The 21960-nt window shown below is 69.9% G+C and overlaps 2 protein-coding genes across 2 annotated transcripts; both read left to right on the forward strand.

Annotated features, from left to right (window-relative positions):
• The first annotated feature begins 526 nt into the window (after nt 1-526).
• Nucleotides 527-7670, forward strand: CHLRE_02g074250v5 (uncharacterized protein). The gene is made up of 7 exons (XM_043059110.1): nt 527-808; nt 1059-1535; nt 1749-1835; nt 2003-2422; nt 2697-2860; nt 3124-4496; nt 4743-7670. The coding sequence occupies exons 1-7, from the start codon at nt 647-649 to the stop codon at nt 7157-7159; spliced, it is 5100 nt and encodes a 1699-aa protein (XP_042926744.1). The 5' UTR covers nt 527-646; the 3' UTR covers nt 7160-7670.
• Nucleotides 7671-7846: 176 nt separating this feature from the next.
• Nucleotides 7847-21958, forward strand: CHLRE_02g074300v5 (uncharacterized protein). Its single transcript, XM_043059111.1, has 14 exons — nt 7847-8103; nt 8308-8884; nt 9113-10007; nt 10185-10370; nt 10540-11250; nt 11660-11885; nt 12020-15833; nt 16004-18086; nt 18249-18356; nt 18619-18774; nt 18948-19191; nt 19356-19840; nt 20149-20766; nt 20966-21958. Exons 1-14 carry the CDS (start codon nt 8016-8018, stop codon nt 21203-21205), a joined length of 10431 nt encoding a protein of 3476 aa, XP_042926745.1. The 5' UTR covers nt 7847-8015; the 3' UTR covers nt 21206-21958.
• The last annotated feature ends 2 nt before the right edge of the window (nt 21959-21960 follow it).

Raw genomic sequence — 21960 nt, forward strand, 5'->3', positions numbered from 1 at the left:
TTGAGCGCTGTGTTGCGGTTGATGGCGACATGGCGTTGCCGTTGTGTCGGCACGGGTAACTACTTCGGCGCTGACCAACAAATTCGTGTGAAGTTGACAGGCATCACTGTCCTGCGCCACCCTGCCGCTTACCCTGAACACGTGCTGTCACCGGAACCGGCGTATGACGCGGTGGCAGTGACAGCCTGCAAGTGTCGTCAGTAACGCTACAAGCAGATACGAATCAAAAGGTGCAGGCTGCTTACCCTGTGTGCGGCTCAGACTTGCGCCCTGTTGTGACAAGTACCGGGTGGTGCACATGATACACTCCGTGCCCGGGAAATGGCTTGTTGGGCTCCCCTGATAGCACCATGACGGCTTAATGGGAGGCCGGGAGCTTCTTGCTTTATGGTTGGCGACGAACACCACAAAGTTCGCCCTGACACGACCGCAACGGCCCCCCCTTGACACGACCGCGCCATTGGCCCATCGCCACTCGGACTGGCTGCGAGAGTTAAGACTCTCCGTCGCACCTTGTACTAAATATGTTTCTTCATACGCTTCACAGGCAATACCCAGTACTGTGCCGAGTATTTATCGGATGGCACACGGCAGATAACAGGGCACTTAAGTGATAAGGCGATTCTGCAGTGTGCTCGTTGGTAGGATGATACCGTCAAGTACAAACAGGCTCGGTGCCGCTCAACGGTGTGGTCGTGGTGGTGCTGGTGGCCGGCCTTTTCCCCTGGGTCGGCGGACCGCTGTCATCGTCAAGGCGCAATCTTGGATAGATGCCGCATTCAAAAAGCTACAGAGCAAGGTGCAGGAGGTGAGGTACCTCGGGGCCCACTGATAAGACCATCTCGTTGGGTCAGTGCAGTCTGCGTGCAGATCGCCCTTATATTTGGTTAGTAGTGTGGTATGGAAAGTACGCTGAAGTGCAGCCGCTAGGTCCAGGACAGTTCCATCCGAGCGGATGTTCTTTACGTTGCTGCCAGGCCGACGCCGCGCAGGCCATAGCCAGCATGCACTCAAGTTGCTCGTCTGACGCTTTCCCTCGCCAACCACCACCCATACAGCGGCTTCCATACCCTGGCGTGGTCGCCGGAGCCACGCCTGCTGCGGGGCCCTCCACCGCAAATGAGCCCCTGCGAGCTCCTGCGGCTGCTACAGATGACGCCCCCGCGGAGCCCGGCGCGCCGTCTACGTCCTCTCGTGGGCCCAGCCTCATCCGCGCGGCCGTGTCTCGCCGCTCCCTGCGGCCCGCCCCCCGCGAGCAAGTGGCGCTGCCGCCCACCTTCTTCCGGCTGTCGCCCTCGCTGCTGGTGCTGCTGGACCCCGCACACGACCGCCTGCTGTACATAGTGGGAGTGGACGAGCAGGAGGAGGAGCAGCAGTGGGCGGAGGCGTCTGTGGAGGCGGAGGCGGCGGCGGGGGCGGTGCAGGGGCCAGTGTCGCAGCTGGGGGAGCACCAACTGCACCTGCAGCTGACGCCCTCGGCAGCTGCCGGGGCGCACGGCGGCGCGGCTCACCGGCGGAGCAAGGCAGCAGCTCGGGTGAGCTGGGGCACGTCTGTGAGCGGAAGCTGGCGCGGGGGCGAGAGCTGTGTGTGTGCGGGGGGGAGGGGGCGCACTGTGGGAACAACTGCATGCAGTTGCTGCTGGGCCACCACCGGGGACAGTAAGGTAATGGGAGCAGGGGCTTTCTTTCTACTCTTTAACGCGCGTGTTGCCTGGTGTGCCGCTATAACTGAACTGCACGCGCTGCAGGTCCGGTCGCTGGTGGCGGCTGCGCTGGTGCCGTACGTGCACATGGCGGGACTGTCGCGGCGGGCGCGAAGGGCCATACTGCGGGAGGTGGGTGGGTGGGGGGGGGGACTGGCACGAGATGGGAATCCATTACACTCTCGATCTGTGCACGATACACACTACAGTATGTCACTGCTTTTGTCGTGCACGTCTGCCCGAGCTGCCTACGCCGCTCCCTCCCGCCTTACATGGCCCATGACTGTGTCCCCCCACAGCTCCCTGGCGGCGCACCGGCGGTGTCCCGTGTGCCGCTGCCGCCCCACCTGGAGCCCGACGGCGCGGACACCGACACCGACTGCTCCGGGGGCCGGGGCCGTGGCGGCAGCAGCAGCGCCGGCGGCACGGCGGCATCAGAGCGGGATGCGGGTGCAGCTGCAGTGGCGGCGGGCGGTAGTGGCGGCGGCAGTGTGCTGGAATACCTGTACGGCTCACGCGAGGGGCCACAGTGGGAGGAGATGCGGCGGCGGCGCCAGGCGCAGCGGGAGGACCCGTGGGGCGCGGCGGCTGAGGAGGAGGCGGCGGCAGCGCTGGCGGCCGCGGGCACGGAGGCGGGCGCGGATGGCGCTCCACGCGACTTGCCGGATGAGGCGCAGTCGAGGCGCAAGCGCGACAAGGCGCTCATGGACTGGCGCAGGGTGAGGGCGGGGGAGGGGCGAGGGACAGGGCGCAGGTGAAGGGGGGACTGTTGCCCCTCAGGTGGTGGCATCAGCCGCGTGACTTGCATATGCGGCCTTTGACTCCAGCAGTGCAGTTCTGCATCCGCCCTGAATGTGCGCCCACGCCGTTCACCTTATCAGCAACCCTCTCCACCATATTGCCCACCTGCGCACCTCTGTCCGCCAGCAAGCCTAACCCCTAACCCCTCGCACCCTGCCACTCCCACCTGCCATGCTTGCACCCACACGCCAGGTGTCGTGCTCGTCGCGTGCGGCCCGACTGCGCGAGGAGCGCTCCCACGCCTACCGGCTTCAGTGGCTGCTGTCCGACCTGCACTCCTTCAGCGCCGCCACCGCCGTGCCCTTCACGCCCGACCTCATGTTCCTGCGCAACAGCCTGGTGGACTCCATGGCCACGTGAGGAGGGACAGGGCGTGGGTGTGTGTGTGTTGAAAAAAACAACGAAAAGAAGCCCGCCCAGACGGTGTGTGTGTGTGCGTGTGTGTGCGGGTGGTGGGGGGGGAGGTGCAGGATGGAGGAGGCCGGAGGACGGGACCAGGGAGGGAGGGCGCGAGGTTGCTGCGTGAAAACATGCAGCGTGTCCCTGCCTGTCCCCGCCTGTCCCTGCGCCCGCCTGTCCCCGTGCCCACCTGCCGGCCTGCTACCCGTCCCTTTTGCAGTGACCGCACGCAGCAGATGGAGGACACGGCCCAGTTGGAGTACGAGCACGTGGACCTGGACCAGCTGGACAGGCAGCAGGCGCGGGAGGCGGCGGCGGCCAGGGCGGCGGACGACAGCACGGCGGCGGCGGCGGGCGGCACGGCAGCGCCGGGCGGCAAGGGCAAGGGCCAGGGCCAGGTGTCGGCTGCCGCAGCTGCTGCGGTGGCGGCTGCAGCAATGGCGGCGTATGAGGAGGGGGACTCTGACGATGAGGAGGAGGACGCGGAGCGCAGCGGCCGCAGCAGCCGGGCGGTGCGCATCCCGCCGGAAATCACCCTCATTGTGGAGGGAGGCGACCCGGAGGTTGCGGAGGAGGAGGAGGCGGGGGAGGAGGAGGAGGACATTGATCTGGACCTGGTGCTGAAGGACCTCAAGGCGCTGGGGCTGGACGTGGTGGTGGTGGAGGGCGGCCGCAGCCACAGCCACAGCCACAGCGAGGACGGCGAGGACGGCGAGGCGGCGGCGGCGCAGAAGGACGCGGAGGATGAGGACGAGGATGGGGATGATGATGCCAGTCACGACATCTTGGCGCTGCTGAAGCAGCTGGGTATGGACGACAGCGACAGCGATGAGGAGGAGGAGGACCAGGAGGAGGCGGACGTGGAGGTGCAGGCTGAGGGCGGCAGTGCTGAGGCCCGGGCGCAGGGCGCCGACGCCGACAGCGGCAGCGAGGATGAGGACGGGGCGGGTGGGGACGAGGAGGAGGCGGGCATTGGGCTGTCGGGTCTGCCCGCCAGCACCGCCGCGGTGGTGCTGGGCATGCTGGGCGTGCCCCAGGCCGCGGAGGCGGTGGCCCGGGTCAGTGCCGCCGGCAGCGCTGGCATCACCATCTTCAGCGCCCAGGGCGCCGGCATCACCCTGCGGCCTGGACCCGGCGGCAACGTCATCATTGACAGCAGCATCACCACCAGGAGCAGCAGCAGCAGCAGCAGCAGCAGCAGCGGCAGCAGCAGCACGGGCGTGGATGCCGGCAGCAGCGGCACTGGCGGTGGCGGCGGCAGCACCAGCGGCTCCACCGGCCTGGGCTTCCCCCCTCTGCCCCTGTCCTTGTCCCTGGAGGGGCACGACCCGCGGGATGACGCCTTCAACCTGGACATACCCTTCTCGCCCGGGCCGCTGGGCTGGACCGTGGCGGTGCGCGCGCGCTACTATCTGGACCCACACGTCAACCCGCAGCTGGGAGCCGGAGGCGGCAGTAGCAGCGGCAGCGGCAGCAGCGGTGGTGAGCAGGCGGGCGGCAGCAGCAGCAGCACCGCCGGCGCCGGCGCCATGGGCAGTAGCGGCTGGGCGAGCGGGTTGGCACGGCGTGACCCGCTGGCGGACTCAGCACGAGGTGGGTGGGTGGGTGGGTGGGACCGGGGCGGGCTGTGGATGCGTGAGGAATGCATGCATTTCGTCCAAGAGTGTTCTTGTGGACGCTGCATGGCACGGACCGGACTTTGCAAGACCACAGCACATCCCTGACCTCTGCCCTGTGCGCCTCCCCGCCCCCGTCCCGTTCGCACCATCTTCTCGTCGTGGTCACTCATGGATGTAGCTCCCCCTCCTCCCACCCCCTCGTGTCTGCCGCGTGCTGCAGGTGAGGCCCAGCACCAGGCCGACCAGCAGCAGACCCAGCTGGACAGGCAGCGGCTGGAGGCGGTGTGGCGCAGGGGCAGCAGCGGCGGCGGCGGGGGGAGTGGTGATGCCCTGACGGCAGGCGGTGAGCCGTCTGACGCGGCGGCAGTGGCGGCGTCCGGGGACACTCCGGGAGGGCCACTCGCCCCGCAGGCGCCTCGGGGCAACACGGCGGGTGGCCAGCAGGAGCAGCCTCAGCTGCCCCAACTACAGCCGCCCGCCGCTGCGGACGCCGCCTCAGGCGAGGCTGCTGCTGCGGGCTGCGGCGGCGGGGGTAGCCTGGAGGAGGACTGGGAGGCAGCGGAGACGGCCGCCGCTGCAGCCGCCACCACCACCGGCCGTGCGCGGCGGGGTGCTGCGGCGGTGCCCACTGACCGCCTGGTGCGCCCCTCGCGGCGGCCAGCAGCACCGGCAGTGGCGGCTGATGGCACCGACACTCCCGTGGCATCCAACCCCGCTGCTGCGGACGCTGTGGATGCAGATGCTGGCACGCAGCCTGTGCCCCAGTCGCTTGCGGCGGCCAAGGCGCCTGACAACACCAGCGGCCATGAGGCGTTCGTGGCGAGCACGCGAACCAGGCGGGGTGCGGTTCCGCCTGCACCCGCACCCGCCACTGGTGCGGCCCAGCCCGACGCAGTGGCTTCCGCGGACGCGGCTGACGCGGCCGACCAGCAACTGGATGGACCTGCAGAGGCTGAGGCTGAGGCCCAGCAAGCAGGCAACGGCAGCGGCAACAGCGGCACTGGTGCCGGCAAGGAAGGCGCTGGCGTGCGCATGCGCCTGACCGGCAGGTCCCGCATGGTCCGGCGGCCGCGCAGCATGCAGCCGCCAGTGCGCGCCCGCGGCAGCCCTGCTGCTGACCCTGTCAGTTCAAATGCAGAGACCGGCAGTGGCAGCGGCGGTCCCAGCAGCAGCCCAGCGGCGGGCGCCGTGCCTGCCCGTGAGCCTGTGCCCATCCCCGCTTACTTGAACACGCTGCGTGCCGCCGGGAGCTCGGCCGCAGGGCTCGCCGGCGCCCCAGGCAGTGGCGCCACGCCGCCGCCCACCCCGGTGGCCGGCGGCGTGCTGGGCCTGACTGTTGAGAACATGCAGGGCTTCCTGCTGGGGCACACCGGGCGGCCCGGCACCCCCGAGGAGGTGGCGGACCTGACGCGGGCGGTGGCGCAGGCGGCGGAGGTGGAGGCAACGTTCGGAGCAACCGGCCCCTCCGGCCTACCCGCAGCGGCGGGCGCCATGCTGGCTGGCGGCGGCGTGCCTCGGCCTGAGACGGGGCCGGGCCGCAGTGGCGGCGCAGCAGCATCCGCCTCCGCCAGCCCCGCCAGCAGGCAACAACCTGGCCGACCGCAGCAGCAGCAACAGCAGCAGCAGCCACGCCTGACGTCCGCGCCCCAGCCTCCGACGCACCACCAACAACAGCACCAGCACCAACAGCACCAGCAGCGGCTGCCGGATCCGCCGCCGCTGCGTCACGTGTGGAAGCACAAGTCGCTGGCGCAAGCGGTGGAGGTGCACGGCGGCGGGGACATGGGCTTCAGCCCGGTGCGCTGGCTGCGGCCGGGCGCTAGCCCGCGCGACCCCTACGTGTACAATGAGCGCACCAGCGGCCGACCTAGTGTCCGCATCACGCCGCGCCGCAAGCGCCTGGCAGTGCCTGTGCGCGTGCTGAGGTGGGTGGCGGAGCAGCAGCGCGCAGAGGCGCTGGCCGCCGCCGCCGGTGCTGTTGGCGGTGCCGGCGGCAGCCAGGGGGTCGCCGCCACTGCCGCCACGGCGCGCGCCGCCGAGCTGGCGCACACGGACGCGGCGGCTGCGGCGATGCTGGCTGCGGCGCCCCTGGCGTACGAGGCGGCCCTGTCTGGGTTCTGGGTGCGGCGGCTGGCGGGCAGCGACCAGGGCGTGGAAGTGCGCAAGCCGCACCTGCCCGAGATCTCCCGACACGACAAGGAGCTGAGGGCTGCGCTGCTTCCGCGGGACCCGGAGGCCGGAGGCGGGGCAGGCACTGGCACTGGCACTGGCACTGGCATGGGCAGCGGAGCCAGTGTGCCGTCCGTGGCGGAGCAGGCCGCGGCGGCCACGGCAGCGCTGCGCCGCGCGCCGGCGCTTGAGCGCGAGCGGGCGGAGGCGGTTCTAGCGTTCCTGCGCGGCCGGCCCGGGGCTGGAGCGGAGGCGGCTGTGGCGTGGCCGGGCGGGGTGGGCGGGCCGGCGGGCAGTACCGGGCTGCCGGGTCTGGTGCGGGGGCGTGACGCGGTGGTGGCGGCGCCGCGGCAGCTGCTGGACGTGCTGGCGGGTGCCTGGCAGGTAGCTGAGGAGCCTCTGATGCACCCGGACGTGCTGCGCAGCAGGCGGAGGGCGGCGGCGGCCAGGCGGCGCGGCGGCGCTTAGTGATGGGGGCGGCGTAAATGGCGTGAGCGGCGGGCGTGGCTCGCAGGCAGCGAAGGAGGAGAATGGTATTCGGTACACGAGGGCCAAAGCGGCGGTTGACTGCATACGCAACGTTGTTTGCAACCGCAAGCAATATACAGGCAAGACTGGACGCAGGATTGTAAGGCTTCCGGCGCTGTTTGTTGTGACTTCGCCGTGTGTAGCCCAAAAGTATGTGCTGTTGGCTGTTCGGTGTTCGGCCGATTTTTGGTTTTGAATGCTTTCATGTCGAGCGTCCCGAAGACCTCAGTGCTTTTTGTTGTGTGAGAGACGAGTTTGTACATTAGTGACAGTGCGGAGAGTGTGGAGCGACAAAAGAATGGTGCGGGAACCGCCATGCACAAAGCACGCGGCGATGAAGACATCGCCTGGGCAACCCGACAGGTCTCAGGCCCTCCGGGCTCCGGCCATGGCAGAACAGGCACAGGGTTGTGGAGGCTGTTGCCTTTGCAAACTGTAAAGATTGCCAAGCACTGTGAATTGGCCCTTGCACCACGCGACATGACCAGGTTGTCGAGCGCGCGCGGCGAATGCGTGGGTGCCTGGTCGCGATTGTGTATGTGCCGTGCATGCCTGCCACGCCGCAATGCCACCTCAGAGCAATGTGCCCACTGACATTCCCGCACAGGTCAAATTTGTGCAACCACTCCGACCGGCAAGCTACTGACGAGCGGAGTTTGACGCCAGTGTCGATGCAGCTGAACATTGTCGGTTGATTGCAATACAGGACATGTGCTACAATCCAAGCACTCGTCCTATGATTCAAACGTATCTATAGATTGGAATAAGGTGCCGTCGGGGCTTCTGTCGGGAAATTATGGCGGCGGTGGCGCAGCAGGAATTTAATCTACAGAAAACAATTGAGGCGTTGAGAGCAACACGCGAGCTCGATGTTTGCCTTTCGGGTGAGCAAGCGAACTCAACAGTATAAACTCCCGGCCTTGGGTCGGGAGGCCCCGCTGCGCGAAAACTGAGATGTGAAATAGTATGTACATTTCATGAATAAGGATATGCATAATGCCCGGTAGCCAATAAAGCATGCACCAGTCAAACCCCGTCTTGCCTCAGCCCACCTTGAGGCGGCACTGACCGCACCTTTTCTCCCGCAGGTCTCAAGGCGCTCCGCGGGGCCATCCAGCGGCCTGGCGGTGTGGGCTGGTCGGCGCTGGTGTCCTACCTCCGCGCCTCACCCGCCTGTGCCGAGCTGGTGGCGCTGTGGGAGGCTCAGAGCAGCATCAAGGACGCAAAGGTGCTGCCGCAGCTGCTGCTGCTCATGACCAACATCCTGGCTGCCGAGTCACCACCACCAGCAGCGGCAGCAGCTGAGGCTGACGGAGTCAAGGAAGGCCCCTCCACCTCTGGACGTTCTGACCCACACACGAACCAGCGACGCGGCGGTGGCACCAGCGCTGCGGCCACCGCCGCAGCTGCAGGCCACGTGGGCTCGGACGCTCGGTCGGAGCGCGCCACCGTGTCCGCAGCCCAGTCGGCGATTGTGGGTCAGGTGCTGAGCCCGCGGCGGCTCAAGTCGCTGTACCACTGCCTGGGGTCGGAGCACGCGGCGCTGTGCAACGCCGCTCTGGCGCTGCTGGCGGCGGTGGCGGCGCAGGGCGGCGCGGTGCGCGACCTGGTGGCGGCGTTTGACTGGTCGCTGCCGGCACTGACACGCATATGCAGGCCCTACAGGTGGGGTGAAGCGCGTGTGTGTATGTATGTGTGCGTGTGCGCGTCTGCCCGGGGTGTGTTGCACAAGGGCGGGCTGAAGAGGCTCCTCGCCGCAGGGGCTGACCGTTAGGAGGGGCGGACCGGAGAGGATGAAGCCCATGCGAGGGCGAATTACGGGATCAAAGTCCAAGTACCGCAGTCACCGCGGACGCAGACAGCTGACTCATCACGCACCGCACATATGCACAGGGAGCGCCCACTGGATGACAAGCAGAAGGCGCAGCAGCAGCAGCAGCAGGTGGCGGCGGGCGGCAGCGCGCGCTCCGGCCCCTCCCGCCTGAGCACCGCCGCCTCCTGGCGCCACGCCAATGTGCTGTCTCGCCCCCGCCGCGCCATGTTCGTGGGCCTGGTGCGCGCGCTGCTGGCCGCCGCCGACCACGCCACTCTGGCCCGGCTGCTGCCTCTGCGGCCGCTGCTGGGCGGGCTGCTGCACCACCTGGCGGCCGACCCCCCCGCTGAGGCGCTGGACACACTGGCGGTGCTGGCCAGACGAGTGCTGGCGCCGCCGCCTGGGGCGCAGCAGGGTAGGGGCGGCCCCGGTGGTGGTGCCGGTGCCGGTGCTGGTGGCTTGCCGCCGCGGCTGCGTGCGGAGCCGTTCGGGGACTCCGCGCTGGCGGCTCTGGCGGACGTGGCGGGCAGCAGCGACGACCCAGTGGCGGGCGCGGGTGCTGAGCAGGCGGCGGAGGCGGCGGAGGAGGGGAAGGGGGAGGAGGAGGAGGGGGAGGAGGGCGCGCAGGCCGGGGGTGCGACGGTGACGGCGGCCACTGTGGCTGAGGCGGCACTGGAGGTGCTGGTCATGTTGTGCACGGACCCGGCCAACGGCCTCGTCACACACGGGCCGGGTGGCGGCGCTGTTGCCGGCAGCAGCGGTGACGCAGGGGCCGCTGCCGCCGCCGACGCCGGGCTGGATCCAGACGCGGGCCGGCAGCACGGCCCGGGCGTGAAGCGCGTGCTGCGGCTGTTCCCCCGGCTGCGGCCCCTGGAGCGGTCGCGACACGGCCGGCTGCTGGTGGAGGTGGCGGCGCGGCGGCCCTGGCTGGCGGCCGAGTTCGCCAGCTCCCTGCCCTACGACCTGCAGCCCAGGGTAGGGGGGCGAGAGGGGAAGAGAGGGGAACAAGGGCGGGCGGATGGGCGCGGCAGTGAGAGTGGGCAGAGGGAATTTTGCAGGGTTAGCTTGTGTCAGTGACGACTTGCCGGCCAGTACCTCTAGATCCCGCTGTGTTTGTGGTATGCTGCTGCCTCCCTCCTCCACACTCTGCAGGTGGGCTCCAGGTGGGTGGCGGCAATGACGCTGGCGGCGCGACTGACGGCGGCCGTGGCGGCGGCGCCGTCGCCGCTGGTGGCGCGTCTGGAGGCCGCCGCCGCCGCCGGGGCGCCGCCGCCCTCGTTTGACTCGCCGTTGGTCCGCGCGCACCTGCGCTGCTGCCTTCCACCTGCGCTGTCCAAAGTGAGGGAGGCATCTGTCTGTCCCCCTGTGTCAACGTAGTGTGCTATCTATGTATTCGTGTTGCGTTGCTGTGCCGCTGCTGCCGCAGTTGCGACTGCCGCCTCCACCGCCTTGGTGCTCTACTTCCTCACCGTACCATGCAACCGCCCTCCATACCTCCTCCACACAGGCCGTGCTGTCCCGCGGCGTGCAGCACAGCCGCGATGTGGTCCGCGCTCTCAGCCTGGACGCCCTGGCGGCAGTGGCCAGGGCGCTACAGCCGCTGACGGCGGCAGTAGCAGCCGGGCGGGCTGCTACTGCTGCTGCCGCCGCCGCTGCTGCCGCCGCTGGTGCTGGTGGCGATGTGACGGCGGCTTCCTCAGCGGCGGTGGTGGTGGGCGCCTGGTCGGCATTCCACCGGCGGCTGCGCGGCGCGCTGCGGTCCCGGCTGCCCGACCTGCAGACGCTGCTGGCGCTGCACACGGCTGTGGACAGGGAGCAGCAGGCGGCGGACGGCGCGGCGGCCGCGGCCGGTGGGCAGGACGGCCCCAAGTCCGCAAGCCACAAGTCGAAGGGGCCGGAGAATCAGCGGCCGCGGCAAAAGAAGGAGGCCAAGGGCGATGTGGACATGGACATGGACGTGGGGGCAGGAGCGCAGGCGCCTGATGCGGAGGCTGACACGGAGGATGAGGAGGGCGAGGACGGGGAGGAGGGCAGTGACGCGCAGGCGGTGCGGCAGGAGCTGCTGGCGGCGGTGTTTGGTGCGGAGGCGGCGGAGCAGCCGGCGGCGGTGCGGGGTGCGGTGCTGGTGCGGCTGCTGGGCGTGTGTGCGGACTATGTGTTGCTGCTGCCGGACGCGGCGGCGGAGGCGAGGTTTGACCCAGTCAAGCTCATACCCGCGGTGAGTGGCAGGCGGGCTGACTGGCTGGCTGGATGCGGAGGCCGGGTGCGGCAGCGGAGGCGCTGGGGTGGGATGGAGCCAGAGCGGTCAAGGGAAGGCATTGCAGAGGCACAGTATCGTGCGGGGGAGCCATCTAGCCGGACCTCATCACCAGAGGTGTCCCGGGCCACGCTCTGCTCGAGCTCGACCACTTTGCTACTCATCACTGACATGGTCACCTTGCACGTGCTCCCCCGGTGATGGGGTTTTTCGTTGGGCCTGGGCACATTACCCCCCCCCCTCCCCCGCTTTCCTATAAATCCTTGCAAACTCCCCCCCCACACACACACACACAAACATACACTCTCTCTTTTTCGTTGGGCCCGGACACATAACCCCCACTACCACCACCACCAAACGCACACGGCAGGACGTGTTGGCCCTGGGCGAGCCCCACCAGCTGGCGCTGCTGCGGGTGCTGGGCGCGGCTGTAGCAGACGGGGACGGCGACGGCAGCAGCAGCTCTGCTGACGGGGTGGCAGCTGCAGCCGCCGCAGCCGCCGCTGCCTCGCTGGCTCCCCTCAGCTCGGCGCTGCTGCTGCCGCTGCTGCGGCTGCTCACACGCGCTGCCTCTCCCTCGGTCAGGTCTGCTGCAGGTGAGTGGGAAGAAAGTTCTGGCTGGGGCACGTGAAAAAGTTGCTATGCATGTCCAGCGGCTTGTATGATTGGACCTTACGACTTCCCTTCTCACTCCTGACCCTTTTAATCATGTTGTTCTCCATGTGTGCAGCGGACATCCTCATTCGCCGGACTCGTGCCCTGGCCACTCCGTGCACCCCTGTGGCACCGCGGCCGCCTCCGGTGCTCGCAGCTGCAGATCCAGCCGCCACCGCCGCAGCCGTGTCCACCGCGGCAGCCGTGTCGACAGCGGCAGTAGCGGGCTGGGAGGAGCTGGAGGTCCGCACGTGGCTGTGGCTACTGCCGAGTTCCGTGCCCAGGCCTGCGGGTGCTGAGGCTGATTCAGCCGGCGCCAAAGCGGGGGAGGCGCAGGCCGAGCCGCAGGCGCAGGCGGCAGTCGCCCCCGCAACCCACCGGGCGTGTGAGGCGGCGTGTGCCTTCCTGGCTGACGTGCTGGTGGGCGCCAGCCGCCGCCCGCAGGACGGCTACGAGCTGACTCAGGGCTGGCTACAGCCGCGACCTGCTGCCGCTACTGCCGCTGCAGACACAGCCGCAGCAGCCGCACCTTCGGCAGTAGCAGGCAGCACATTCAGCGCGCTGCCAGCCCTGGCGCTGCGCAACTGCCTGCGCCTGCTGCGCTCCACACGAGCTGGCGGCGAGGCGGACCGCGCGGCTGTAGCTGCCTACGTGGCGCGTGTGCTACACCTGCTGCTGCAGCTGCAGGCCGATCCCGCTGTGCTGGCGCGCGTCATCGAGCGCGCGCTGGCGGCTGAGGCTGCTACTGCCGCCGCTGCTGCCACGGAGGGCGCTACAGCGGCTGCGGATGGGGCGGCGGGCGCGGGCGGCAAGAGGCCCAAGAAGGCAGAGCCCAACGCTGCAACGGCGGGTGGAGGCGCCGGTAGCTCTGATGAGGCCGCTGCTGTCCTGACCCTGCCGGCTGAGGGCGGGCCGGTGCGGTCGCTGTATGAGTGGGCGGTGCAGTGCTGTGCTGCCCACCGCGCCTTCGCGCACGCAGCAGGGACGGCAGCATCATCACCTGCAGAGGGCGCTGGTGCAGCTGCAGGGGCACAGCCACCCGCCAAGAAGCGGCGGCAGTCGGCGCCCGCGGCTGTGGGCGAGGTGGGCGGCGGTGATGGGGCCGCTGCGGGGGCTGTGGGGCGGCTGCAGGTCCGTGTGGCGGAGGCGGCTGGCGAGCCAGCGGGGGCGGCAGCGCGGGAGGAGCTCAAGTCCCACATCAAGACGCTGGTCAAGGCAGCCAGGAAGGCGGCAAAGCGCAACGCAGCGAGCGGCGGCGGCCACAGCCCGGCAGCTGAGAGCCTGGGAGCGGTCCGGTCAGAGGCCGCGAGCGCTGCGCTGGACGGCGCCGCAGCCGCAGCGGCGGAACTGCTGCTGCGGCATTGCAGTGGGCCGAAGGAGGCGGCTCAGGCGGCAGCGTGGGCGCTGCAACAGGCGGCGCGGCGGCTGACGGAAGGCGCCGCCGAAAGCCCCCAGCACAGGAGTGCCCCCGAGGCCGCCGCCGCCGCTGCTGCAGCCAGGGAGGTGGTGGTGGCGCAGCTGTGGACGTGGGCGCTGGCCAAGCCGTTGCTGTCGCACTGTGCCGGGCCCGCGGAGGTGGTGGCGGCTGCGGCTGAGGACGAGCAGGAGGGCGAGCACGCTGCTGCTACGGCCGCGGTGGCGCTGCTGCCGCCCCTGCACACCCTGACTGCTACTGCCGGTCCTTGGGACAGTCAGCTTGTTCAGGCGCTGGTGCTGCAAGTTGAGTTTAGGGCGGCGCGGCCCCTGCGCAAGGCTGCAGCGGCTGCCGCTGCCGCTGCGACCTCAGCAGCTGCGGTTGCTCCAGCGGCGCTGCTGGCGGCGGCGCGGAGTACGGCGTTCTGGTTGCCGCTGCTGCCAGACGCCGGCGCCGCGGCTGCGGTGTTCCGGGGGCTGCTGCGGCCACTGCTGCCGCGGGTACCGGCGTCGTCAGCAGCTCCGCATCACACTCTTCACGCACCAGCCGGCGACGCTGCTGGCAGCACTGCGGTTGCGCCTGCACGCGCGGCCGGTGCGCTGTGCCACGTGCTGGGATCGCCGCTGCTGGCACTGGCGCTGGCGCCCTCCTCCTCCCACTCCTCTTTGCCCTCCCCCCTGTCCACGAGGGCCTCGAAGCTGACGGCGGCGGTGCGGCAGCAGGCGGTGGCGCTACTGGCGGAGGCGGCGCCGCGGTCCGCCGGCGCCAGCGCGGTGTGGGCGGCGCTGTCTGCCGTGTGCCGGCTGCATGTGGAGGCCGCGGCCGCTGCACTGCTGGCAATGCTGCAGGGGGTAGGCACTGGGGCAGCTGGAGAGGCAGCGGTGGAGGCGACTGCCGCGGAGGTCGAGGCGCTCACGCCACTGCTGAGGTGCGCGGCGGTCGCCACTTCCGGGGCGCTGCTGCCGCTGGTGGAGCGCCTTCTCGCGGTGGTGTCAGGCGGCCCTGAGGCCCACGGCGCTGAGGCTCCAGGCTGCGGCAACGGCAACGGCAACGGCGCGGCCGCAGAGGCGCCCCACTCTGACAGGAAGCGCAAGAAGGACGGCAGGCAGGCGGGCGCAGGGGCGGGGCCGGCAGCAAGCGTGGGCGCTGACGCGGGCGGCGTGGCGCGGGCGGCGCTGCTGGTGCCGGCCCTGCAGCTCGCGGCCGCACTGCTGGGCGGCCCGAGTGGAGGTGCTGGGGGTGCTGGGGGTGCTGAGGGTGGAGGTGTGGGCGGTGTGGGCGGTGTGGGCAGTGGTGCTGCGGCTGTCGGCTCGGGGCAGGTGGCGACAGACCGGGAGCGGCTGGCACGTGTGTTTGATGCGGTGCAGCAAGTGCTCACGTCGGCAGCAGCAGCAGCAGCAGCAGCAGCAGGACAGCAGGAGGTTGGGGACATAGGCAGGCTGGGGCCGGCTGCTGCATCGGTGGAGGCGGCGGCCGCAGCAGCGCTGGCCGCTGGCCTGCGTGGGCCCGCGGCGCCCAGCCTGGCGTGCGGCCTGAGTGCGGCGGCGCTGACGGCGTGTGTGGGCCTGGCGGCGGAGAGCGCCGATGCGGCTGCAGCCGTGGCGGCGGCGCTGGCACTCGGCCGACCGGCGCTGCACAGCGCATTTGCGGCGGCGCTGCCGGGCGCTGTGGCGGCAGCGGAGCAGCGGCGGCCGGGTCTGGGCCGGCGCACGGCTCTGGCGCGTCTGCTGCCAGCGGCAGAGGTGTATGCCGGCCTGGCGCTGGCGGCTGGGACTGCCGCCGTTGCTGGTGGCGGCAGTAGCAAAGCGGCGGCTGGCGCTACTGCCGGTGGGGCTGACGCTGTGTTGGTGCTGTTCCGAGATGCGCTGCTGGCGTACGCCACACGGAAGCGGCGGAAGGACGCCGCTGCTGCTAATGCCGCAGCAGCAGACGATGGCAGTAGCAATCGCCGGAAGAGCAAAGGCAGCGCGGCTGCTGAAGCGGCTGGCGAGGAGGGAATGCCGGCGGATGCAGTCGGGCAGCTGCGAGGCGGCGCGATGCGGCTGCTGGCGGCGCTGTTGCTGAACGGCAGTAGCAGCAGTAGCAGCGCCAATGGTGACATGGACTGCCACGGGCCGCAGGCGCTGCTGCGGCGCACGCTGCCCAAGCTACTGCCGCACCCACCCGGCGCGCACTACCCCATGGAGCCCGACCCGCCGGGTCAGCCGCCACTGGCCGGTGCGCCCGAGCAGCTTCAGCTGGCGCAGGCACTACTGCGGGCCGGTGTGGGTGCGGCCGCTGCCGGCGCCGGGGCGGTGGGCTGTGCGGCTGACCTGGAGGCGGTGGGGTCGGTGCTGGGCGGCGCGGCGGCCACACTTGCGGCGCTGTACGAGCGCGGCGTGCTGCCGTCGGGGCACGGCACAGGCGCAGCGGCAGCGGCAATGGCGGGAAGCAGCGACGGCGACGGAGATGGAGACGCTGGCATTGCAGGCTACAGGCACGTGCACGCAACCCAATGTGCCTGACTGCGTTGAGGCCTCCGCATGCAGTCGAGTCCAGGAGCTGGGGTGTTGGTGCTGACTGGCGATGCTCCCACACGCTACATGGCCTCCTGCCCCCTGCAACCTTCCCAACCCACCCACCCCCTTTGGATGTGCTGCCCCGCAGGCGCCGGCTGCTGACCGCCTGCCTGGCGTGTGTGGACGGCTGCCTGGGTGACCTGCTGGCTGACACCCCCGACCACCTCCGCCGCACACCCGCCTTCGCCGCCGTGTGCGCCGCCGTACAGCCGCTGGCGGCGGCCACGGTACGGCACGCCGCGGCCGACCCGGCGGCGCTCAGGTGCCTGCGGCGGCTGCTGGCGGCGCTGCTGCCGCTGGCGGCCGCGCCGGAGGAGGAGGCGGAGGGTGGGGACGAGGGCAGTGAGAGCGACGGTGGCGAGGAAGAGGGCGGGCATGAGGCGGCAGGGGAGGAGATGGAGCTGAGCGGCTCCGAGGAGGAGGGGGAGGAGGGTGAAGAGGAGGAGAAGGGTGAAGAGGAGGAGGAGGAGGAGGAGGGGGAGGAGGGTGAAGAGGAGGAGGAAGACGGCACGGAGGCTGACGAGGAGGCGCATGAGCTCCGCGGCGCCCAGCACGCCACTGGCGCTGGTGAGGCCGAGGGCGAGGTGGAGGACGAGGGTTGGGACGAGGGCGAGGAGCTACTGGCCGAGGTGGCGGGCGCAGACGACGTTGAGGAGCAAGAGGAGGAAGACGCGGGCGAGGCGGAGGTTGTGGAGGTGGAGGTGGTCGCTCCAGCCGCCGCCGAGACGGAGGCCGCCGCGCCGCTGCAGCTGTCGTACGGTATCGTGCCGAACCCGGGGGCCGCCGCTGCTGCGGGCGCGATGCTGGAGGCCCTGGTCACCAGCCGCCACCTGCTAGCCACCTTCTCAAACGCGGCTGCTGCCGGCGGCGGCGCCTCGATCAACGCATCCGGGTCCGAGGCGGCGGCGCTGCCGGCGGCCCTGGAGCGGCTGCCGCTGCCGCTGGTGTCGCTGCTGCCGCTGGGTGAGCTGCAGGACACAGCGGCAGCGGCGGCAACCGCCTCGCCGCCCACATCCCCTGACGCCGCCGCCGCTGTACGGGAGGCTGTACGGCTGGAGACGGCCACACTTCTGGAGACGCTGCTGGACATGCGGCTGTCGTATGACTGGTACGACGAGTACGGCATGAGGCACCCCCAGGCAGCGCACTCGGGAGAGGGCATGGAGCAGGAAGACGCCGCTGATGAGGCGGCGGCGGCGGCGGCGGCGGGGCCGTTCGGGCGGTCGGGGTCGGGGGAGCGGCGGGTGCTGGGGGCTCTGGCTGTGCTGCTGCAGTGCGGCTACGGCGGCGGACTGGCGGGCGGCGACCGCGCGGTGCTGCGGGTACTGCTGCGGCTGGACGAGCTGGCGGCGCTGGCGGAGGCGGCGGAGGCGGACGTGGCGGCGGCGGCGGCGGCTGGTGGCGGCGACGTCGATATGGACAACATGGACGCCACCGCCCAGGGCGGCTACGTGGCCGCCTACGTGCAGTCCAGTGCGGCGGCCCGGCGGCTGGCGGGGCCACTGGCGCGGTCGGGCTTCCTGTGGGGCGCCGCCGCGAGCTACTACCACCAGCGCCTGCAGCAGGCAGCCGGCGGTGCGGGGGCTGGCGACGCGGGGCCTGGCGGTGCGGGGCCTGGCGATGCGGCGGCGCGGGAGCTGCAGGCGCGCGCGTTGGCGGAGGCCGCGGCGCCCGAGCCGCGTGCGCTGGGTATGGCCTGCGTCCGCTTCCCTGTTGGCCGCACCCTGGCCGCTGATGAAGACGACCCCTGGTCACTGGCGTCAGCGCCACCAGCGTCATCAACCTGGTCGGCGCCGGGCGCGGTGGATGGCAGCGGCGAGGCGGGTTCGGCGCTGGCGGCCGCGGGCGCCGACCCCGCCTGGCTGCTGCCCTTTGGCGTGTGCTGCCTGCGCGCCGGCACCGGCACCGTGCAGGACCTGGCGGGCTGGGGCGTGCTGGCGCTGGCCCTGCGCTGCCTGGCCGCAGCCGACCTGGGCCTGAGGGCACTGGCCTACGAGCTGCTGGCGGCGGCGGCGGCGCAGCTGGATGGACTCACGGCGGCGGCGGCGGCGGCGGCCGGCACCGGGAAAGGAGCGGGCTCGGCGGCGGCGGGCGCTGGAGCGGGTGTGGCCGTGGTGGTTACGCCCGCGGCTCGTGCGGTGACAGACTTCCGTCAGCGGCCGCAGTTGCAGGTGGGGACTGCGCAGGGTGCGCATTTGGTGGGGTTTGCAAGTTGTGATATGCCAACTCAACTTTTTGGTTCCGTCGCAGAGCTCTCTGAAATCATGGGGATTGCAGTCGCCGTCATGTTGACCGCACTAGTGCTGATCGTCCCCCCTCATGCCTCACTCCAGGCTCTGCTGGCGCACGTGCGCAACTGCGTGACTGCGCCGCTGCAGCAGCTGCCGCACACGTCGGCGCTGTTCGCGGCGGAGGCGGCCACAGTCATGCAGCAGCCGCAGGTGGGGCCAGGAGGGGGCAGGGTGGGGGGAGGCAATGGGGCTTGTCGTCCTCACTTGAGGACAGCACGTGCACAGTAAAAAAATGGTTCAGGCGTCTCACGCCCACGGCGATGGCATGAGACGTGACGTCGGGTGCCTCATCGTGTTGTCAGCCGAAGATGCCTTCTGCACGGCCCCTTCCCCCCTTCCCCCAACTCTACACCGGCTCTTTATGTTGAATGTAAACGTTCGTGTGCTCGCGTGTGTGTGTCTGTGCCCCCAGGCTCCGCTGTACAAGCCGCTCACACGACTTGTAGGCCGCCGCCCCGCACTCGATCTGACTGCGCCGCCGCTGTTTGGCCGCGTGCTGGCGGCTGGGCAGCCGGGGCAGCGGCAGGAGGCGGTGTGGGCGCTGCAGCTGCTGCGCTGGTCTGTGCTGGTGAGGGGCGGGGGCGAACGCCGAGGCAGTCCACATCAGAGGGTTACGCAGCGTCTGCAGCCCATGCTTTCTTCATTGGGCGTACTCGTGTGCGCTACATGTGCACATAGTGGTGAGCCCGCTGACCCGTATCCCGCATTGTTGCCCCCCCCCTCCATCACCACAACCTCAAGGGCCCCCTGGACGCTACCCTGTGCCGGCGCAAGTTTGTGGCGGAGGTGGTCATGGCGCTGGCTGGCTCGCGGGCGGCGGCCGTGGACGGAGCCGGAGGAGGCGGAGGCGGTGGCGGGGCTGCGGCCGAGGACGGCGGGGTGTCGGGGCCCGCGGCGGCGGCTGCCTCGGCGCCGCTGTCGCTGTGCGTGGTGGCGGCTCTGGCGCAGCAGCCGTCCCTGGGTCGACACCTGGTCCTGCACGGAGGTGGGCTGTGCGGCTGTGTGCGTGGGGTCCTGCGCGGCTGAGCTGCCATTACAGTGGGCTTAGCAAATCCGGATGAAAGGTCCACAACGGCCATGTTCATGCTGGTTGTTGTCCTGCATGCCTGATGCCGGAACCTGCCGCACCCCAATTTGGCCCCTGCTCAGGCCTGGTGTCGTGGCTGGCGGGTCTGGTGGTGGATACGGCGGCAGACCCCTACACCACCTCCTCCACAGCGGCTGGAGCGGCACACGGCAGGCACTCCGGCACGCCCGCAGCGGCCTCGGCCCCGGCCGCAGCCACGCCGGCGCTCCCTGCCACCGCCCATCAGGCCATGTCGGCGCTGGAGGGCCTGGTGCGCCGCCGCGTGTGCCTCCGCCGCGGCGACGGCGACGGCGCGGTCCTGACCTACATCACGGCGGTGGCGCGCATTGCGGCGGCGGCGGCGGCGGCGGCGGGCGCCGGTCACACCGGCCTGGCGGCGCGCGTGTGCCGGCTGGCGGCGGCGCTGGCCGCGGTCCTGCCGACGTGGCGCGCGGCGCCGCTGTGGCAGGTGGCCCTGCCGCCTGCAGTGCTGATGCGGCTGTTGCATGTGATGGCGGGGACTCAGCAGGGCGGGCCAGCGGCGCCGGGCTTAATTGACTGGCTGCAGGTGCGTGTACCGTAATACAGGGGCAGGAGGTAGTTCGAATGTCCTTGCTTCTTGGTCAGAAGTTGAAAGCGGAAACGAATGCGTGTTAAGGGCTGTGTGTGTCAACACACACATGCACTTACAGTTACAGTCCGCCGTACGAGCAACCGCTGTGCCCGCCGGCATCTCCGCTCCATTTACCACTCCGTTCTCCATGAAGGGCTAACCCGGGGAGGGGACGACAAGACGGAGAGCTAGCAGCAGCCTTGGAGGCCCTCTATGCTGGCGACATCGGCATGACGCGTGTTTCCCCACCCACCCCTCTCCAGGCGGTCCTGGCGTCCAGCTACGTGCCTCCCCCGCCGGTGCTGCCGCCCGCTCCCGGTGCGCTGAATGCTGTTCACGGCGGCGCCGCAGCGGCTGGCAGTGGCTTCGCCTCCTCGTTGCAGCAGCTCGCACACTCGGCGCTCCACACCACGCTGGCTCTGACGCGGCACTCCTTGGCTGGCACCAGCACCAGCACCAGCACCCCGGCAGCTAGTGGCAGCGGCGCGGACTGCCACATTCTACCGCCGTCGTCTGCGAGTGCCCTGGCCGGCGCTTGCCTCTCGTGGTTGGCATCTCTAGCTGCCAGCGGCCATATGCTACTGCCGACAGCGCCCGCGTCAACGTCTGCTACAGCCATCGCGGCGGCGACGGCACAGCTGCGGGCGCTGTCGGAGGCTGTAGCCGAGCTGACGGCCGTGGCGGCCAGTGGCGGCAGCAGTGCTGCAGGGGGCTGCGGCGCTAGCAGGTTGTGGCTGGTGCAGCGCGCGGGTGCGGAGTGCCAGCGGGGTCTGCGCGCCGCAGCTGCACGGTGGCGCCGAGATGGCAGGCGGGCGACGGGCACAACGGCAGCTGCGGCAGTGCCGGCAGCGGCTTTGGTGTGTGTCAGCGCGTGCGAGGAGGTGAGTGCGCCGAGTGGTTACGCCGCGGCCAAGGCGACCAGGGACTGGGGTCTAGGATCGGTGGCCTAGGGGACCAGGGGTGGTGTGCTTGCTTCCGCGGATGTCATGCGGATTCCCCGCAACACTGGCTTTCAAGGGCCAGCGTGTATTGCAGTAGCCTTGACACTCGCACCCCAACCCACCGGACTCTCCCCAACAGCGTCTGGCACTCGTGGACCAGGCGCAGGAGCAGGCGCACCCCACAGCCAGCAGGCCACCTGCATCGCCAACCGCTGCCGCCGGCGTGGGGGCGGCGGTAGCGGCGGGGTCGGCCTGGCTGCGGGCGGCTGCGGCCGCACTGGCGGAGTCCGGCCTGGTGGTGGGGCGGGCCGGCCGCGGCGGCTGGGCGGACATAGCGGCGGCACTGCGGGATGCCAGCACCCCGCCCGCAACCCTATGATTCTGGATTGGAGGACGGGTGGTGGTGGTGGGGACTTAGTGTAGGGTGTTGGCCTGGTTTGAATGGAGGGTGGTGGCGAACAGTACCGTGGCTGATACACTGTGGAGAGGGGATATGCCCGGGCCCAACCGTTCCTAGTGAGTGAGAAACATGAAGATGGGAAGGGTCCATATGATTTTGCACTAAGGATGTCCCTTCCATGTGATTTTGCACTAAGGATGTCCCTTCTCCACCTCATGTCGCAAACGTGCAGCACCCGGGTCGGGCCACTCTGCGTACCAGTAGTGATGCGCATGTAACATGTGCCGATTGGAGTCTGTGACAAGTCTGGTTGCGGTGTGTGGGGATTCCGACCACGCCGTCCAGCCTAGTCCGTGATGTGAGGAGCTGTTGGTAGCCCTCTTACACCGGTCCGGTTATCGCCTGTTCTAGGCGGACATTGCTGCTCCGTATGGGAAGGCAACGAATGCGAGAGAGCTTCGGATGCCGCCGGTCGGACATTGCCAGTCATCCGCTGGCAAGGGTGGGCTGTGAAGTCACTGTGGCAAGAGGCCTGAGTTGGGGGCGGTCAGGCTCACCTCGCTTCAACGCGCTGCAGCCGTGTGGTGCGGGCATATTGATTCACTGAATGGCCTGGAATGGCCATTCAGTCGGCTTGTGGATGGTGATGAGATGAGCATACAGTCACGAACGAGGTTGGTGAACCGGGTTGCAGATTGTTGAGGTGGGGCCGCGAACTGAAACTCTGAAGCCCT

The sequence above is a fragment of the Chlamydomonas reinhardtii genome, chromosome 2 (genome assembly GCF_000002595.2).
Source record: "Chlamydomonas reinhardtii strain CC-503 cw92 mt+ chromosome 2, whole genome shotgun sequence".
Taxonomy (NCBI): domain Eukaryota; kingdom Viridiplantae; phylum Chlorophyta; class Chlorophyceae; order Chlamydomonadales; family Chlamydomonadaceae; genus Chlamydomonas; species Chlamydomonas reinhardtii.

Coding starts and splice junctions, on each gene's coding strand:
- CHLRE_02g074300v5 (XM_043059111.1), top strand. CDS start 8,016: ATGGCGGCGGTGGCGCAGCAGGAATTTAATCTACAGAAAACAATTGAG. Junction 11,251..11,659: donor CAGTCAAGCTCATACCCGCG/GTGAGTGGCAGG, acceptor CGCACACGGCAG/GACGTGTTGGCCCTGGGCGA. Junction 18,357..18,618: donor CAGTCATGCAGCAGCCGCAG/GTGGGGCCAGGA, acceptor CTGTGCCCCCAG/GCTCCGCTGTACAAGCCGCT.
- CHLRE_02g074250v5 (XM_043059110.1), top strand. CDS start 647: ATGATACCGTCAAGTACAAACAGGCTCGGTGCCGCTCAACGGTGTGGT. Junction 1,536..1,748: donor GGAGCAAGGCAGCAGCTCGG/GTGAGCTGGGGC, acceptor CACGCGCTGCAG/GTCCGGTCGCTGGTGGCGGC. Junction 4,497..4,742: donor GCTGGCGGACTCAGCACGAG/GTGGGTGGGTGG, acceptor CGCGTGCTGCAG/GTGAGGCCCAGCACCAGGCC.